Source organism: Poecile atricapillus, chromosome 21 (genome assembly GCF_030490865.1).
Source record: "Poecile atricapillus isolate bPoeAtr1 chromosome 21, bPoeAtr1.hap1, whole genome shotgun sequence".
Lineage (NCBI taxonomy): Eukaryota > Metazoa > Chordata > Aves > Passeriformes > Paridae > Poecile > Poecile atricapillus.
The window spans coordinates 1937079-1949976 of NC_081269.1; the positions used below are offsets into that span (position 1 = coordinate 1937079).

The 12898-nt window shown below is 47.6% G+C and overlaps 2 protein-coding genes across 20 annotated transcripts in view; both read left to right on the plus strand.

Moving 5' to 3' along the window:
• MSI2 (musashi RNA binding protein 2) overlaps positions 1-12898 on the plus strand; it is a 208188-nt gene that overhangs the window by 166341 nt on the left and 28949 nt on the right. For 9 of the 19 annotated variants that reach the window (XR_009279293.1, XM_058854566.1, XM_058854567.1 and 6 more), the window contains exons 10-11: positions 1783-1857; positions 2219-2290. Coding sequence is in view for 17 of the 19 variants with exons in the window: in XM_058854566.1 (XP_058710549.1) it covers positions 1783-1857; positions 2219-2290 (147 nt within the window). In the remaining 2 variants the exon portion in view is untranslated. Of the gene's footprint in view, positions 1-1782; positions 1858-2218; positions 2291-4862; positions 6337-12898 lie in introns of those variants that run through there. The other 10 variants (XR_009279294.1, XM_058854573.1, XM_058854578.1 and 7 more) reach the window with 2 other exon arrangements.
• HEATR6 (HEAT repeat containing 6) overlaps positions 1-12898 on the plus strand; it is a 340544-nt gene that overhangs the window by 166312 nt on the left and 161334 nt on the right. The window lies entirely within an intron of this gene.

Below are 12898 nucleotides of genomic sequence, written 5' to 3' on the forward strand. Positions count from 1 at the left end.
GGCAGCTGCCATCCCCCATCCTGCTGATCTGGCTGGGGCCACAGGTGCCACACCTGCAGAGCTCAGGTGCTGCCCAGCACATCAGTCCCTGACAGTTGTGAGCCAACAGACCTGCTTCAGAATTGTCTGAATTGGGTAAACTGAGTTCTTCCTCTTGTCAAGGAGAGAGGGCACCACAGAGTGATTTTTCAGTGGTGTTAATGGCGCTACTTACTTAGCAAACAATCCATTTATCAATAGTGTTGTTAAAAAAAAAAAGAAAGAAAAAAAGGTTTGTAAAGCTTAACTCTGAAAGATCTGATTTAATGACAGAGGTGATTAATTTCTAAGGGAATCCAGCTGTTGGGCTGTGAAAGGAGGCCTAAGCAGTGTGTACATATCGCTGAGCGCCGCATGCTGTCCGGGCGTCGCGGGGCTGCCTTCGCCTGGCACTGCTTAATCCCATCATCAGAATTCATCCAAGCGTTTTTATCTCCCAGTTTTAGATTATGATTAATAGTACACTGCATGTATATATAAATCTGATCGGAAATGGAGGGACTTGCTGCAGCAGGAAAATAGCCGAGTGATGGATGAGTGTATTAAAGGATAAATAAAAGCAGAGATAGGAGCCCCCCAGAAGAGCCATTCGGCTGCTGAGCGTTCTTGAGCTCCAGCCCAGCTGCTGCCAAGATTCTCACTGACTCCAGACAGCAGGGGAAAACTTTTCCTGATGATTTCTTGGTTTGGAGAGGCCTGGGCTGACGCTGAGGCTCAGTGGGGACATTCTGTAGCGTTTAGTGCACTGGAATTGCACAGGGTGGTGCCTGTTTTTAAGAAAACTGAGCAAGGAAATGTTGAGGATCAATGTGAGATTAGAATTTTAGGAAACCCCCTGAGTGTACAGGACACCTTGGGACATTGGCCATCCCGGTCAGAGCAAATAGCCACTGTGGGACCAGAGAGAATGGCTGTGGGGAAGTTAAAACAGGGGCTGTCCCTGTGTGACCCATGGCTGCTGCCAGCCCACACACGGCCAGGGGTCAGTGGCACATCCAGCACATTGGCAGCTGGGAGAGTGAAGCCAGCAGAGTTGCCATTTTGTGCAGTCACTGAGGTGCTTTTGTTCACAAAATGCCCTCGAGTGAGTTTTTCTCCTAATAAAGCTCCCAAAGCTGCCCGAGGTTGGCTGCTCTGCCTCAGAAGGGGCTTTCGGAAGTGCCTCGCACAGCTTCCTTTTACTTTCCTGAAAAATTAAAAGCTCTTTGACTCCCTGGCTGGTTGCTGCTGCTGCCTCCAACTCTTTGATGTGTTAACTGTTGTCCTTCACACTCCCGGGATAAAGAATTACTACTACCTTAATCTCCAACTGTCAATAGCTCTGAAGCAAAGTACATTCATTGTAAGCTCTCCAAATGTCAGAGCAAACCCGTGTTATGTGTTTAGCCTTAGCATTTGGCATTTACTCTTCCAGCTAACAAGTATGCACAGTCCTTGGGCTCCAGACACCAAAGTGCATGTTAATTACCAGAGTGACAGGGCTCCTGCTCGGAGCTGGGCCAGCGCCGGCAGCTCGAGATGTTTCTGTTCAGGATAATGATGAAACCTCTCTGCAGTTTGGCATGAGCAGAATAAATCTGATTTTTTAATACCTTCCGTAAAATTAGGTCTCACCCATCATCCCTGTCATTGTGCATTGTGTTAAAAAACAAACAAACAAAAGCCTTCAAAAAAACCCTTCATTAATCTTCAAACTTCTTTCTCTTTTTTTTCTTTTTTTTTTTTTACATTTCTGTGATCAAGGTTACCCGAATTTTGTTGCAACATATGGCCGAGGATATCCTGGATTTGCCCCAAGTTACAGTTATCAGTTCCCAGGTACGTACATTTCATTTGCAGATTTGCCTTATTTCCCCTCTTTCCTTCTTTTTTTTTTTTTTTTTTGTTATTTTAGTTTTTTTGGGGTTTTTTTTTTCCTTTTTTGTAAGTCCATAGCTGCAAGCTGAGACAGGCAAGTCTGCAGGGAGCATCTCACACAACAGCAATTTTTTTTTATTCTTTTATTTTTTTACTATTTTAAAATAGACCTTTATAGTGACATATTTTCAACACATTTTTTCCTAATGTATAAATTGGTACTGGTTATTTGAAAACAAAACTTCATAAATTAAAAACATAAAAGCAAGAGAGATCACTGGAGAGCTGTTACCCTCCCTTTGATGGGTTTTTCCTTCCGTAGATACTCTAGAGCTACACACAGACACGCACACGCACACAGGGACCCGCACACCCCTTCCCGTGCTGGCCTGTGGTAAGTGAACGTTCACTTGTGAGTGCAAATCCCACCTTGCCGTGTTCTGTGCGGGCTCTGGGGCTCCCCTGCCAGGAGCAGCCTCCAGCCGTGCGTGGGTGCTGGGCTTCGGCGTCGCTTCGGTTCCCCCTGCCCTCGGCGCTGCGACGGGATCGGGGGGCTCAGCGGGCTCAGGGAAAACGGAACCACAGGATGGAATGGTTTGGGCTGGAAGGGACCTTCAAAGGTCTGACCCCCACCTTCAAAGGACCCCCTTCCACTAAGTCAGGTTGCTGAGAGCCCCATCCAACCTGGCCTTGAGCACTCCCTGGGATGGGGCATCCAATAAAGCCCATCCAAAGCCTTTGCCCTCTCCAGCACATCCCACAGTGGGACTGGCACCACACAGCACACGGAGTTTCCTTTCACCCCAGGGTTTCCCCAAGCAGCTGGAAAAAGTGAAGCAGTGGCTTTGCTCTGTTTGTGGCTGAAGCCCCACTGGCCACCATGGCGAAGAGACTCCTGAATTCCTGAGCAGCCTGGTCACAAGGGTCGTGTGCTCCTCAGGGCTCACAGCGCAGGGGTGGGAGCTCGGGGTAACAGGGACACCCAGTGAAACCCTGCAACGAGCAGGGAGGGGCAGGAGGAAAGCCAGCACCTGACAGGAGAGTTCTCTAGGATGGGTGAGGATGTGGACAGTGCTTGGCTACACCTGCAGTGCACTGGGGCAAATGTGGAGCCTTGTGTCCAGCCCTAGGTCATTAGGATGAGACTCTGCTTTGGAAAAATACAGATTGTGGTCATCTGCACAGTGAGCAGCGTCCTTGTGCTGGGGTTGTTGTGCAGCTGTTTTTTGCAGGACTGATAACACCAAGGAGAACAGTGCTGTGAGGGTTTGTTTGTTTGAATTCACAAATGCCAGGGCTCTTCTGAAAGCTGAGCCACTTCTTACCTGTACCTGTGGTACATTTTCCCACCTGGACCAGGCCAGGTCTGAAAGAACTGGGATATGAGGCAGACAGCAGAGCTGCTGGGGTGACACAGTGCTGCTGGGGACAAGGCAGCTGTCTCCAGATCCAGGTGACACCACCTCTGGTTCTGCTGGAACCAGCGGGACAGTCCGGTCTGGCAGGATTGTAGCCAGGAGTTGCAGGTGAGGAGGAGGCTTCAGCAGGTGTTTGTGTGTTGTCTCACACTGACTCCTCACAATTTCATGTACCAGCTGATTCATGCATTGGAGGAGAGACACCTTTGATAGGTTTAATGATGGAAACCGGCAGAGCTTAGATGAGTTTAATTATAAATATGTCTAAAGCAAACCTGTTTGCTCACTGACAGCAAAGGCACCCTTTGGCTCGACCCCTCTTTAGATGTATTTTTATTAAGGGCCAGTTTTTATCAAAGCAGGACTTCCAGTTACTGCCTGGTTGTTTTCAGTCTCCTGCAGAGATTGAATATGGAAAAAAACCTCCAGGTAGTTTTCCACAGAAATCTCTGGGGCCCAGGGGAGCCAGGCAGCGCCAGGAGATGCTCAAGGTCCTGTCTCACCTTGCTGAGTTCCCCTGCCCCAAAGCTCTGCCCTGCTCCCCTCCTGCTCAGATCAGTTTCTCCTTAGCAGCAACCAGAAGCTTTCCAGAGTCATTGGGAGTTTCTCAGGTGATCTGGGGCTCTGGTCTCCAGAACCACAACCCATTGGAGTGTGCAGGGCATGGGAGCGTCCTGGCCGGAGGTCTGGTGTGAGGAGTGGTCCAGCAGCAGGATGGAGCAGGGGTTTGGGGCACAGAGCCCCATGCCACAGAGCACAGCTTAGCACCAGGGAGCCTTTCAGGAGTGGAGCAGGAGTAAGCTGTCAGGTTCACAATCTCAGTGGTGTGTTGTGGTTTGGAGGGAGAAGTACTTGGCTGTTTCTGTAGGAGCGCCCCAGGTCCGAGAGCTTCCTCTGCCTCTGGACGCGCTGGCGGTGCAGCCGCAGTGCAAATCCACAGCACAATGTTCAGTCACACCCTGGGCTGCTCCCAGCAGTTCTGCAGTGTTTGACACAGCACAGTCCTGTCCTGCACATGCTGTGCTCCATCCGCTGGCTGGGTCACCCCACAGGGCTGGCACCGGCACTGTCCCTGCCCAGGCTGTGCTGCCCAGGCACTATTTCAGCCAGTGAAAGCCAGAAAAAGGAGTTCACTTCTCACTGAACTGCCCTGATGGTTTTTCATGTTGTCCAACTGAATGAGGTACAAATGCCAGGTTCCACCTATTTGCATCCCCTTCCCTTGTCCGTGTCTCCTCAGGGGCTGTCCCATGTCCTCTCCCACATCCTCTCCCACATCTCCGCCGTTCCCTGCAGCCTGGGACAGCCCCTGGCTCCAGGGACAAGACACACAACCCTTTGGTGACTGCTCTATCTCCTCCCATCCCATTATTCCTCCCAGCCCTTCATCATGCAGTACATTGCCTCTTTTTTTTATTTTATTTTAATTGCAATCACACCCTTTCTATATCTCTTTTTTTTTTCTTTTTCTTTTTTTTTTTTTTTTTATTTCTGGGACTTATCTTTTCAGTTTAATCTATTAATTTCTGTTCTTATTTCACTTTGCAGACTATTTGCCGATTTCACAAGACATAATTTTTATCAACTAGTTCTTAAAGATGCATAACAAATTAATCGGGGTTTACTACAGTGCTAATGAGAGAGAGAGACAGAGAAAGCCTGGGTGGTCCATGTTTAATATCAATGTCCACTGAAAAATTGCTGCTCTTACTGGCTGGTTTGATTGACTGGACTTTTTATTTTATTTTTATTTTTTTAAAGGCTCCATATCCTCACTGCTTTGAGTTTGCTTTTTTTTTCCCCCCCTCTGCTTTGTTATGAGTTTTTAATGCCCACTTGGAATGTAACTCACAAGGACGGGGTCAGGGGCGTTCCGAAGGCATGACTTCTCACAAACTTTTTTAGAAATCATTTTATCAACGAAGCAAGAAGGATGATTGGGTTGATTTGGTCTCACAAACAGCCCCAAGAGAGCAACTGGCACGTTTTAAGGTGGTGACGTCCAGCAGTAGCACAAATCCCATCCAGGGTGGAGCGAGGCGGGCGTCTCCTGTCCCTGGGACCCTTGGCAGCGCGGGGCTGCACCGCCCCAGCTGGGTGACCCCGTGGAGCCGCAGCCCCACGCGCGTCCCATCCCCTTCCCTCTGGCCTGGGGCTCTTGGGGAGCTGCCACTGCCACCGTGAAGCCACCAGAGAGGGGCTTGGGCAGCTGCTGTCCCCCACAGCAACTCCTGCCCCGCTCCCAGGGCCACTGGGGCTGGGAGCAGCCTGGGACAGTGGGAGGTGGCCCTGCCCACGGCAGGGGTGGCACTGGATGGGCTTTAAGGTCCCTTCCAACCCAAACCAGTCTGGGTTTCTCTGATTCTTTGATCCCAGCTCTGACCAGCAATGGTCCTGCACGCTCCCTGCAGCTGCTTCTCCTTCCAAACTTTGCTTGCAAATCATGGGCAAATTTCCTAAATTCTGGCCAAGCTTTCCCTGCTTAAGCTGCATCACATTGCGCCTCTTCATTTCCACCCAAATCGCAGGAGAGCTGCAAACCTCCAGCTGTTGGCTTTAACCATACCAGATTCTGGACTTCTGGGTAGAAAACACACATTCTGTTTAAATTCTGCTGTTCCTGAAGTGTTGCTACCCATTTGATAAGTTTGTGAGAAGTACGTTGCATGCTTACAGTAGAACTGTAATGCATTTTAATGTTTGTTAATCCACTTGTTTAAAATGTTGGTGTCAAAGGCTCTACAATCCATGGCTGTGCTGTTCATTTCATTAAAGATGCTTGATGTAATACTTGGGTAGTTTTCTTTTGACTTTTCTGCAGGCAATAGCTTTTTTTAATCTGTATGGCTTCTTATTATTTTGTTTGGGTTTTTTTGCTATGAATTGCTTTGCTTTTGTGAACTTGTCTTAGTGTGCATGATTTGCAAACATTTCAGCTATTGTGAATTTTCTCATTTTTTGTAAATAGTCCATCTGTGCTTTTCTCTTTTTTTGTTTTTTATCTCCTTTTTTTTTCCTTTTTTTTTTTTCTTTTTTATGACTTTTTTCCTGTAAGTAACTGAGGTAGAAAATAATAATAAATTGTTTACAACGGATCTGCTGTGTTGCTGCTCTCTTAGCTTGCAATTTTAATATTTTGGTTTGGATGTCCCAAATAACCAGTACCAATGACAGTTGAATAAAAGAATAAAACCACCATCACTCAGAGCGTGTGACCCGCTGTTTGAAGAACCTGCAGAGGAAAAGTTACATGAGAGGTGTGTTTACAGCAGAGATTACACCCAAAAAAAAGACAAAATGCTCTCGTAACTGGGGGGAGAGGAAATTGCAGCATCCCCACTGGTCCTCCACCGTTGTGGTGGGATGTTCCTGCACTGCCTTTATCCCAGTTATGTTTTCTCCCGTCATCACCTGAGTGTTTGGGGATTGTCGAAGTTTGATAGACACCTTCAGGTTAGAAATTTCAATTATTTATTTTAATTAAGGGTTTGTTTGCTTGTATGTTTGTTAAAGCTTATTAAAACCTTTGTATATGGTGAGAGGTGAGAAAAACAAATACTTTCACAAACTTTGCAGAGCTCAGGGAAATATATTTGCTTATTAATGCTAGTGCTGCACGAGCTCAGCCTTGGGTCACACTCCTGCAGTGCCCAGGGCAGTGGAAATGCAGCACAAGGTGGTTCAAAGTCTCAAACTGATGGGGTTTGTTACTATGAGAGCATTTACACCAACTTTCTCTTGAGCTTAATTCAGTTTCTTTCCTGATGCCAGTCCCACAGCGTTCGCCCATCAGTGCTGGGCAGGCAGGTATCATGTGTAGAGTTATGTGTGGTGCTGGCCTAGGAGGTAAGGAAATAGGAATCTTCCAGGTGAGGAGAAGGAACTGATGCCAAAGATAAAAGGAATTATTATGTTATGCTTAAGGTTTCTTTGTTGTAGTGTCTTGAGAAGAGGAGGGGGAGAGGGCAGGAGGTTCCTGTGTCTGGGGTTTAGGACACCCCAGTGTAAGTTCTGTTGCACAGATTCCCCCTTGGTTAATAACCTCAAAGGGGAGTGCAGTGGGCATGGAAAAGGGTGTGGTTGCAGCATCCCAAAAAAGCCAACCATTTCCTCTGTCCCATGTGCAGTGGTGTAGAACACCCAGCCTGGGGTGTGTGGTACTTCACTGACCCCAGGACACATTCCCCTGTACTGAGCACCCAACTTCCTACTCTGGTGAGGTAAAGTGATTGTAAAGTGCTGCCTGCACATGGCTTCTGTACCCACAGGGAGTGATGAAGTCTGTATTAATAGGGGTCAGCTCTGTAAAGCACTCTTCAAGCACTGTTACACAAGTGTAAGGCTTGTAGAACATTCACTAATGGGAGCAAAGTTTGTCTGGTCGCGATACTGGAATGATCAAACGTGGTGCTCGGAAAAGAAGGACCTGGTGGCAGCTGCAAAATAGGAGGAGGAAATGGAAGACCTGTTTGACATTGTTCAGTTAGTTAAGCCTTGTAACAGCAAGAGACATGGAACAAAGCTGGAGATTTTTCTCACTCCTTTGTCTAACCCTTTCTTAACTGCTTAAATCTGCTCGGCTCTCCCCTGCACTGCATGCCTTGTTTCCACCTAAACACACCACTGCATCTGCATGGCATCACTGGTTTACAGAGCGCATTTGGAATCTGTTGGAACCACCTGAGTCATCTCTTCCCACCTTCATTTCAGCCTCTGAACCTGAAAACAAAGACTTTAGACTGGACCTGGTTTAGAATTAATATTTTGGGTGTTCTTTTGCTGAGGAGGGGCCGTTCCCATTGCAGGCGCATCCCTGGAGGGAGGAGCAGCTGGAACTGCAGACAGCAAACTGAGAAATTAATATAGCAGAGCCCATAAATCTCCAGCCAGAAGGTTCTCCTTCATGTTCTGCTTAGATGATTGTGTTTTGTTGCAGGAAAAAATGGTCTCTAGGGCTGTTCTCTGAGTCCAAGCAGAGCTGAAGCCTTTGCCTTTTAGGCACTGTTTTTCTGAGAAAAGCTGTGGGTTTTTTGTGTTGCAGAGAATTGTGTAAAAGGTCATTTTCATCTTGTATTTCCCCCTACCCCCTAAAGTAACCCTATTGTTAGATTAAAGGTGAGGTTTTCCAGAGAGAAGCTGTTGGTCTGTGCTGATGGTCCAGCGCCCAGCACTGTCAATGGCAGCAGAGTGTGGCCAGTGAAAATGGAGCATGTCCTGCTTTTCGTGCCCCATCCTCTCAATGTGAGGCTGCTCTGCAGGTTTCCCTAAATATCATGTCTGGCTGAGGCCCAAAACTGCCCAGGTCCTTCATTAGATTCTTCTCCACTTACAACTTGAATAACTGAGAAATAAGAACATCTTGAACGTTGAACTTGAGTGCAGATTGTCCTGTTCTCGGCTGCTCACTGATCTGTGCCTGGTGTTAGACACTTTAAAACTTGAGGTTCATTGCCCTTAAAATGAGTGATCCTGGAGGGGCAGAGAGGAGAGAAAAGGAAGAAGAGTCCAAACCTGCTGGTATCTGTAGAGGTCTTTGTGTTTTGGGGTGGTGCTGCAGCTCCAGAGCGATGGTTTCAGCTGTGAACAGGCCACAGCTGCAGTGACCGGGAGGGTTAATGAGAGCAATTATTCACAGGAGTAAAGAGGCGTAACACAAACACTCGTGTGTGGAGGAAAGCATGGATAACCCTGCAGGAGGAGGAACGTGGTCTGGTAGTGCCCGTCCTGCTCTAAGGGATTCTCCATGTCTGAGCCAGCCCGAGCACGATGGCTCCCCTGTGTTCCTGCCTTGTGCCTCCATAGAGAAAATTTTTAACTAAAGCTCTTAAAAATTGTGGCTGGGGTTGCAAAGAACTGAACAAGATCGGTCTCCTTATAGCACAGAAACATTCAAATGTGAGTGTTTTAGTAGTAGGGTTTCCAGCTGGCCATTGAGGAGTTTCCACATCCTGCCTTGTCCAGGAGCAGTGATGGGAGTTGTTGCAGCAGTGCCTTTAAGATTTCTGGGCTCAGCATCCCAATCCTCTCCTGTGACCTCTTTCCTGATATGAATTATGGAATTCCCAGTGTCACTTCCTCCAGTGAGGCACTGGGAAGGTGTGCCAGTGATGATGGCTGTGCTGGGTGAGCTGCACATGAGTGCTGAAGAGTTCCCTACCCTCTGAGAACCTTGCCCTGTGATTTACTGTCTTCTCTTTTATTAAGCTGCCTCTTTGTGTTGAATTTTTTTCCGGTTGAAGTTTCACTGTCTGGAGTTTTCAGCCTCCAGACACGAGTTCTTTTTATGCCTTTGTTCATCATCAAGGACCTGTCTTTAAATAATACTTACCCAGATAGTTTAGATCATTCATAAAAACGGAGACAAGCAGCTTAACCAAATAGCTCATTTTCTTTACCGTCGGAGCAGCGGAAATGAGGCTTGAAGCAAATCAGTGCCACGTTGCTGAACTCCAAATAGGTGCCTTAATGTGGTTCCATCTAACCTGCCCTTGTTCATCCAGCAGCAGGTGACTGAAATGCAGAAATTCAGAGCTGCTGTGCTGTGAGGCAGCGTGGGCCCAGTGAGCTCCTGGGTGCTCCTGCCCTGCAGCCATCGTTCCCTTTGTACTTAACTTGTTGATTAAAAATCTGTGGTAAATGTTTGGCTTTGGCCTTCAAAATCAGTTGTAGTGAGTCCAAAGGAAGCCACCAAGATACAAAGGGGGTGGTGAACCTCTCCTACAAGGAGAGGCTGAGAGGATTGAAGTTACTCATCCTGGAGAAGAGAAAGCTTCAGGGGAGCCTACAGGAAAGAAGGAGAGAGACTATTAGCAAGGGCCTGGAGGGACAAGACGAGGAGAAATGGCTTGAAACTGCCAGAGGGCAGGGTTAGTTTGGATACTGGATATTGATAACCTAAATCAGCTGCCAGCTTTTACTTCTTGGTTTATGTTTTTTTGAATAAATAGGTTTATTTAGAACAAACTGTTTGCCTTTGAGAAGTTTCCCAGTTTTCAGTATAGTGAAATAACTGCAAAAGGGTTATTGCACTTGAAATGCCACAGAATGGTAATTTGGAGACAAACAAGGCTTTGTCTCACTGATGCATAAAGTAATAACTGGGCAGAAATGCACCATTCTCATCCTAAAAGCCACGGCCTGAGAGTCCCAACAGCTGAAAAATGGGTCATTTACTGTACATAAAGTGGAACTGCCAAATTTTAAATTAACTATATTTGGGATTTATCGTTTTGTTGGAATTCCAGAATGGGAATATTTGCTCATCATAACATCCATCTGCAAACAGACATTGGTGGGTACCAGACACAGGACAGACCTTGGACAGGCTGTGCCCTGGACGATGCATGGTCCACCATGCACGGTGTGTTCTGGCTGAAATTCTCTATTTTCTGAAAGAGATTTTAACAAATCAAAGCAGTAGAAAAAGACAAAGGGAAGCACTTCAGGGGCTGTTGCAATACAGGACTCGGAGCAGGCTTGGAGATGCTGAAAGTGTTAATAGAATTGATCAAAACCTCAGGGAAGTGCTGTCCTGTTTCCCTGGAGCTCTGCCCTGCTGTGCTGGGTCCTGTTCATCAGCTGTGGTGTGGATGGCACTATCCCACCTCTTCACAGACAAACCAGGGGCACTGGTGGGAAGCACAGGACATTCCAAGCAGGGCTTGTTGCTGCCCCACAATTCCTTCTGGACTTTGAGAAAGCTTCATCGAGTCTACAATCAAATTCCAAGGAGTTAATTGCCACTAAATTGTGGTAATGAGTTGTGAATGATGTGGTAGAACCCTGATCTTTTCTAAGTTGTAGGGAACATTTCATTTCTCTGTGTGTATGTTCTTCTCTAAATATTCAGCACTGGGTTGTTCATCTAAAGCTTTGAGTAGTATCAGGTTTTTTTCTTTCTCATTCGTGTTTCCTTATAGAAAGGGAGGGGGAGTGTGAGACAGAGAGCCTGGAAGATGAAGGTTTTAAACATAAAGGGATTGTTTTGGGATGGAGCTTTCCCTTGTGTGTGTTCACCATTAAAGACGACATTTTTGCCCGGTAAATTGGACCCACGCCTGCCTGCCTTCAAAAAAAAACTACCAGGCTCTTCTGCTTCATGGTTTTGAGTCTCTGATACTTTTGAAATGAAGCCTAAAGATCCTCCAAAGAGGATAACACAGCCTAATGGAAAGAATAATGCAAGCGAGAACCCATCTGAAATGACAGCTGTGAGCCTGGTGCAGCTTTTCGGGCTGATCAAAGCTGCTGGGAACGCCGCTTGAAAAAGGGGGATCAGCTCCAGGGAATGCCACTTGAAAAAGGGGGATCAGCTCCAGGGAATGCCACTTGAAAAAGGGGGATCAGCTCCAGGGAATGCCACTTGAAAAAGGGGGATCAGCTCCAGGGAACGCCACTTGAAAAAGGGGGATCAGCTCCAGGGAACGCCACTTGAAAAAGGGGGATCAGCTCCTGGGAACGCCACTTGAAAAAGGGGGATCAGCTCCTGGGAACGCAGCCTGAAAAAGGGGGATCAGCCCCCCAGCTCCTCTCCCCACTCAGCCTGCACATGAATTCCTATTCCAGCCTTTGTGCTTTTTTCCTGGGAGATCAAGTGACCCTCCTGTGGGGCTGGGGTTCAGGTCAGCGCTCTGGGGAGCACCAGAGCTGTCAGAAGTGAAGTGTTGGGGGGTGAAGGAGCCTTTGAGCTCGATGCCCTCAGCACAGGGACCCCCAAAAGCCCCTGCACCGAGCGGTCTGCTGCTTGTGTGTGAACACTCCATGAACACAGAGCAAGGGGTGGCTTCTTAGGTGCAGTTTCATGATGGCTTTTATTTAATTCTCCGTGCCTGTTCCATGATTTTGGCTCTTTTCTGAAGTTAGGTGGCGATTTGAGCATCTCAGCTTCTATTTTCTTGTTTTAAATCCCTGTGCTCATTGCTGAAGTCTGAACATGCGACCTCAGGTGCCCAAGTGCTTTGGCCATTAAAGCAGAGGAAATTCTTTGCATGATGTTTTTCGATGTAAGAACTAATTTTGTGATCTTTGTGCCCTTTTTTTTGTGTTGATTCCTGTTGTCTGGCTGGTTGTAGAGGATGGGGTTGTGTGTGCTTTGAGGATGCAAGACATTTGGGGTCTTTAAAGGCTGATCAGAGCAGGGCTGAGGGAGTCAGTAATTTCTCCTAGAGCCAGAGCTGCAGGGTCCAGACAGCAGGAAGGGATGCAAATGCTTCTTGGGGTATTCCCTTGTGGTTGACTTGTACCAAGTCCGGGCTGGAGGGCAGGAGAACTTTAAGAAGGATTGGTCCCACTGGATCAGGAGATGGAGCAGGGCAGAGATCTGGTGAGCCCCTAAAGCCCGTGTGAAGACTGGCCCTGCTGAGGCAGCATCATGCTCGCCAGATTTGTTCACAAAGCCCCTGGAAAATCTGCTCAATCCTGGGCTCTCACTGCCATGCCCAGAGCAGGACAGTGGGGCCGTATGCTCCAGCCCAAACCTGCTGCTCCAGGGCTGTGCCATCCTGTGATCCCCCTTCTCCCAAACTCATCTGTGCCTTGGGGAGACAACAGCCATGGGCTGAATCTGGGACCTCGGGGCAAAGAGT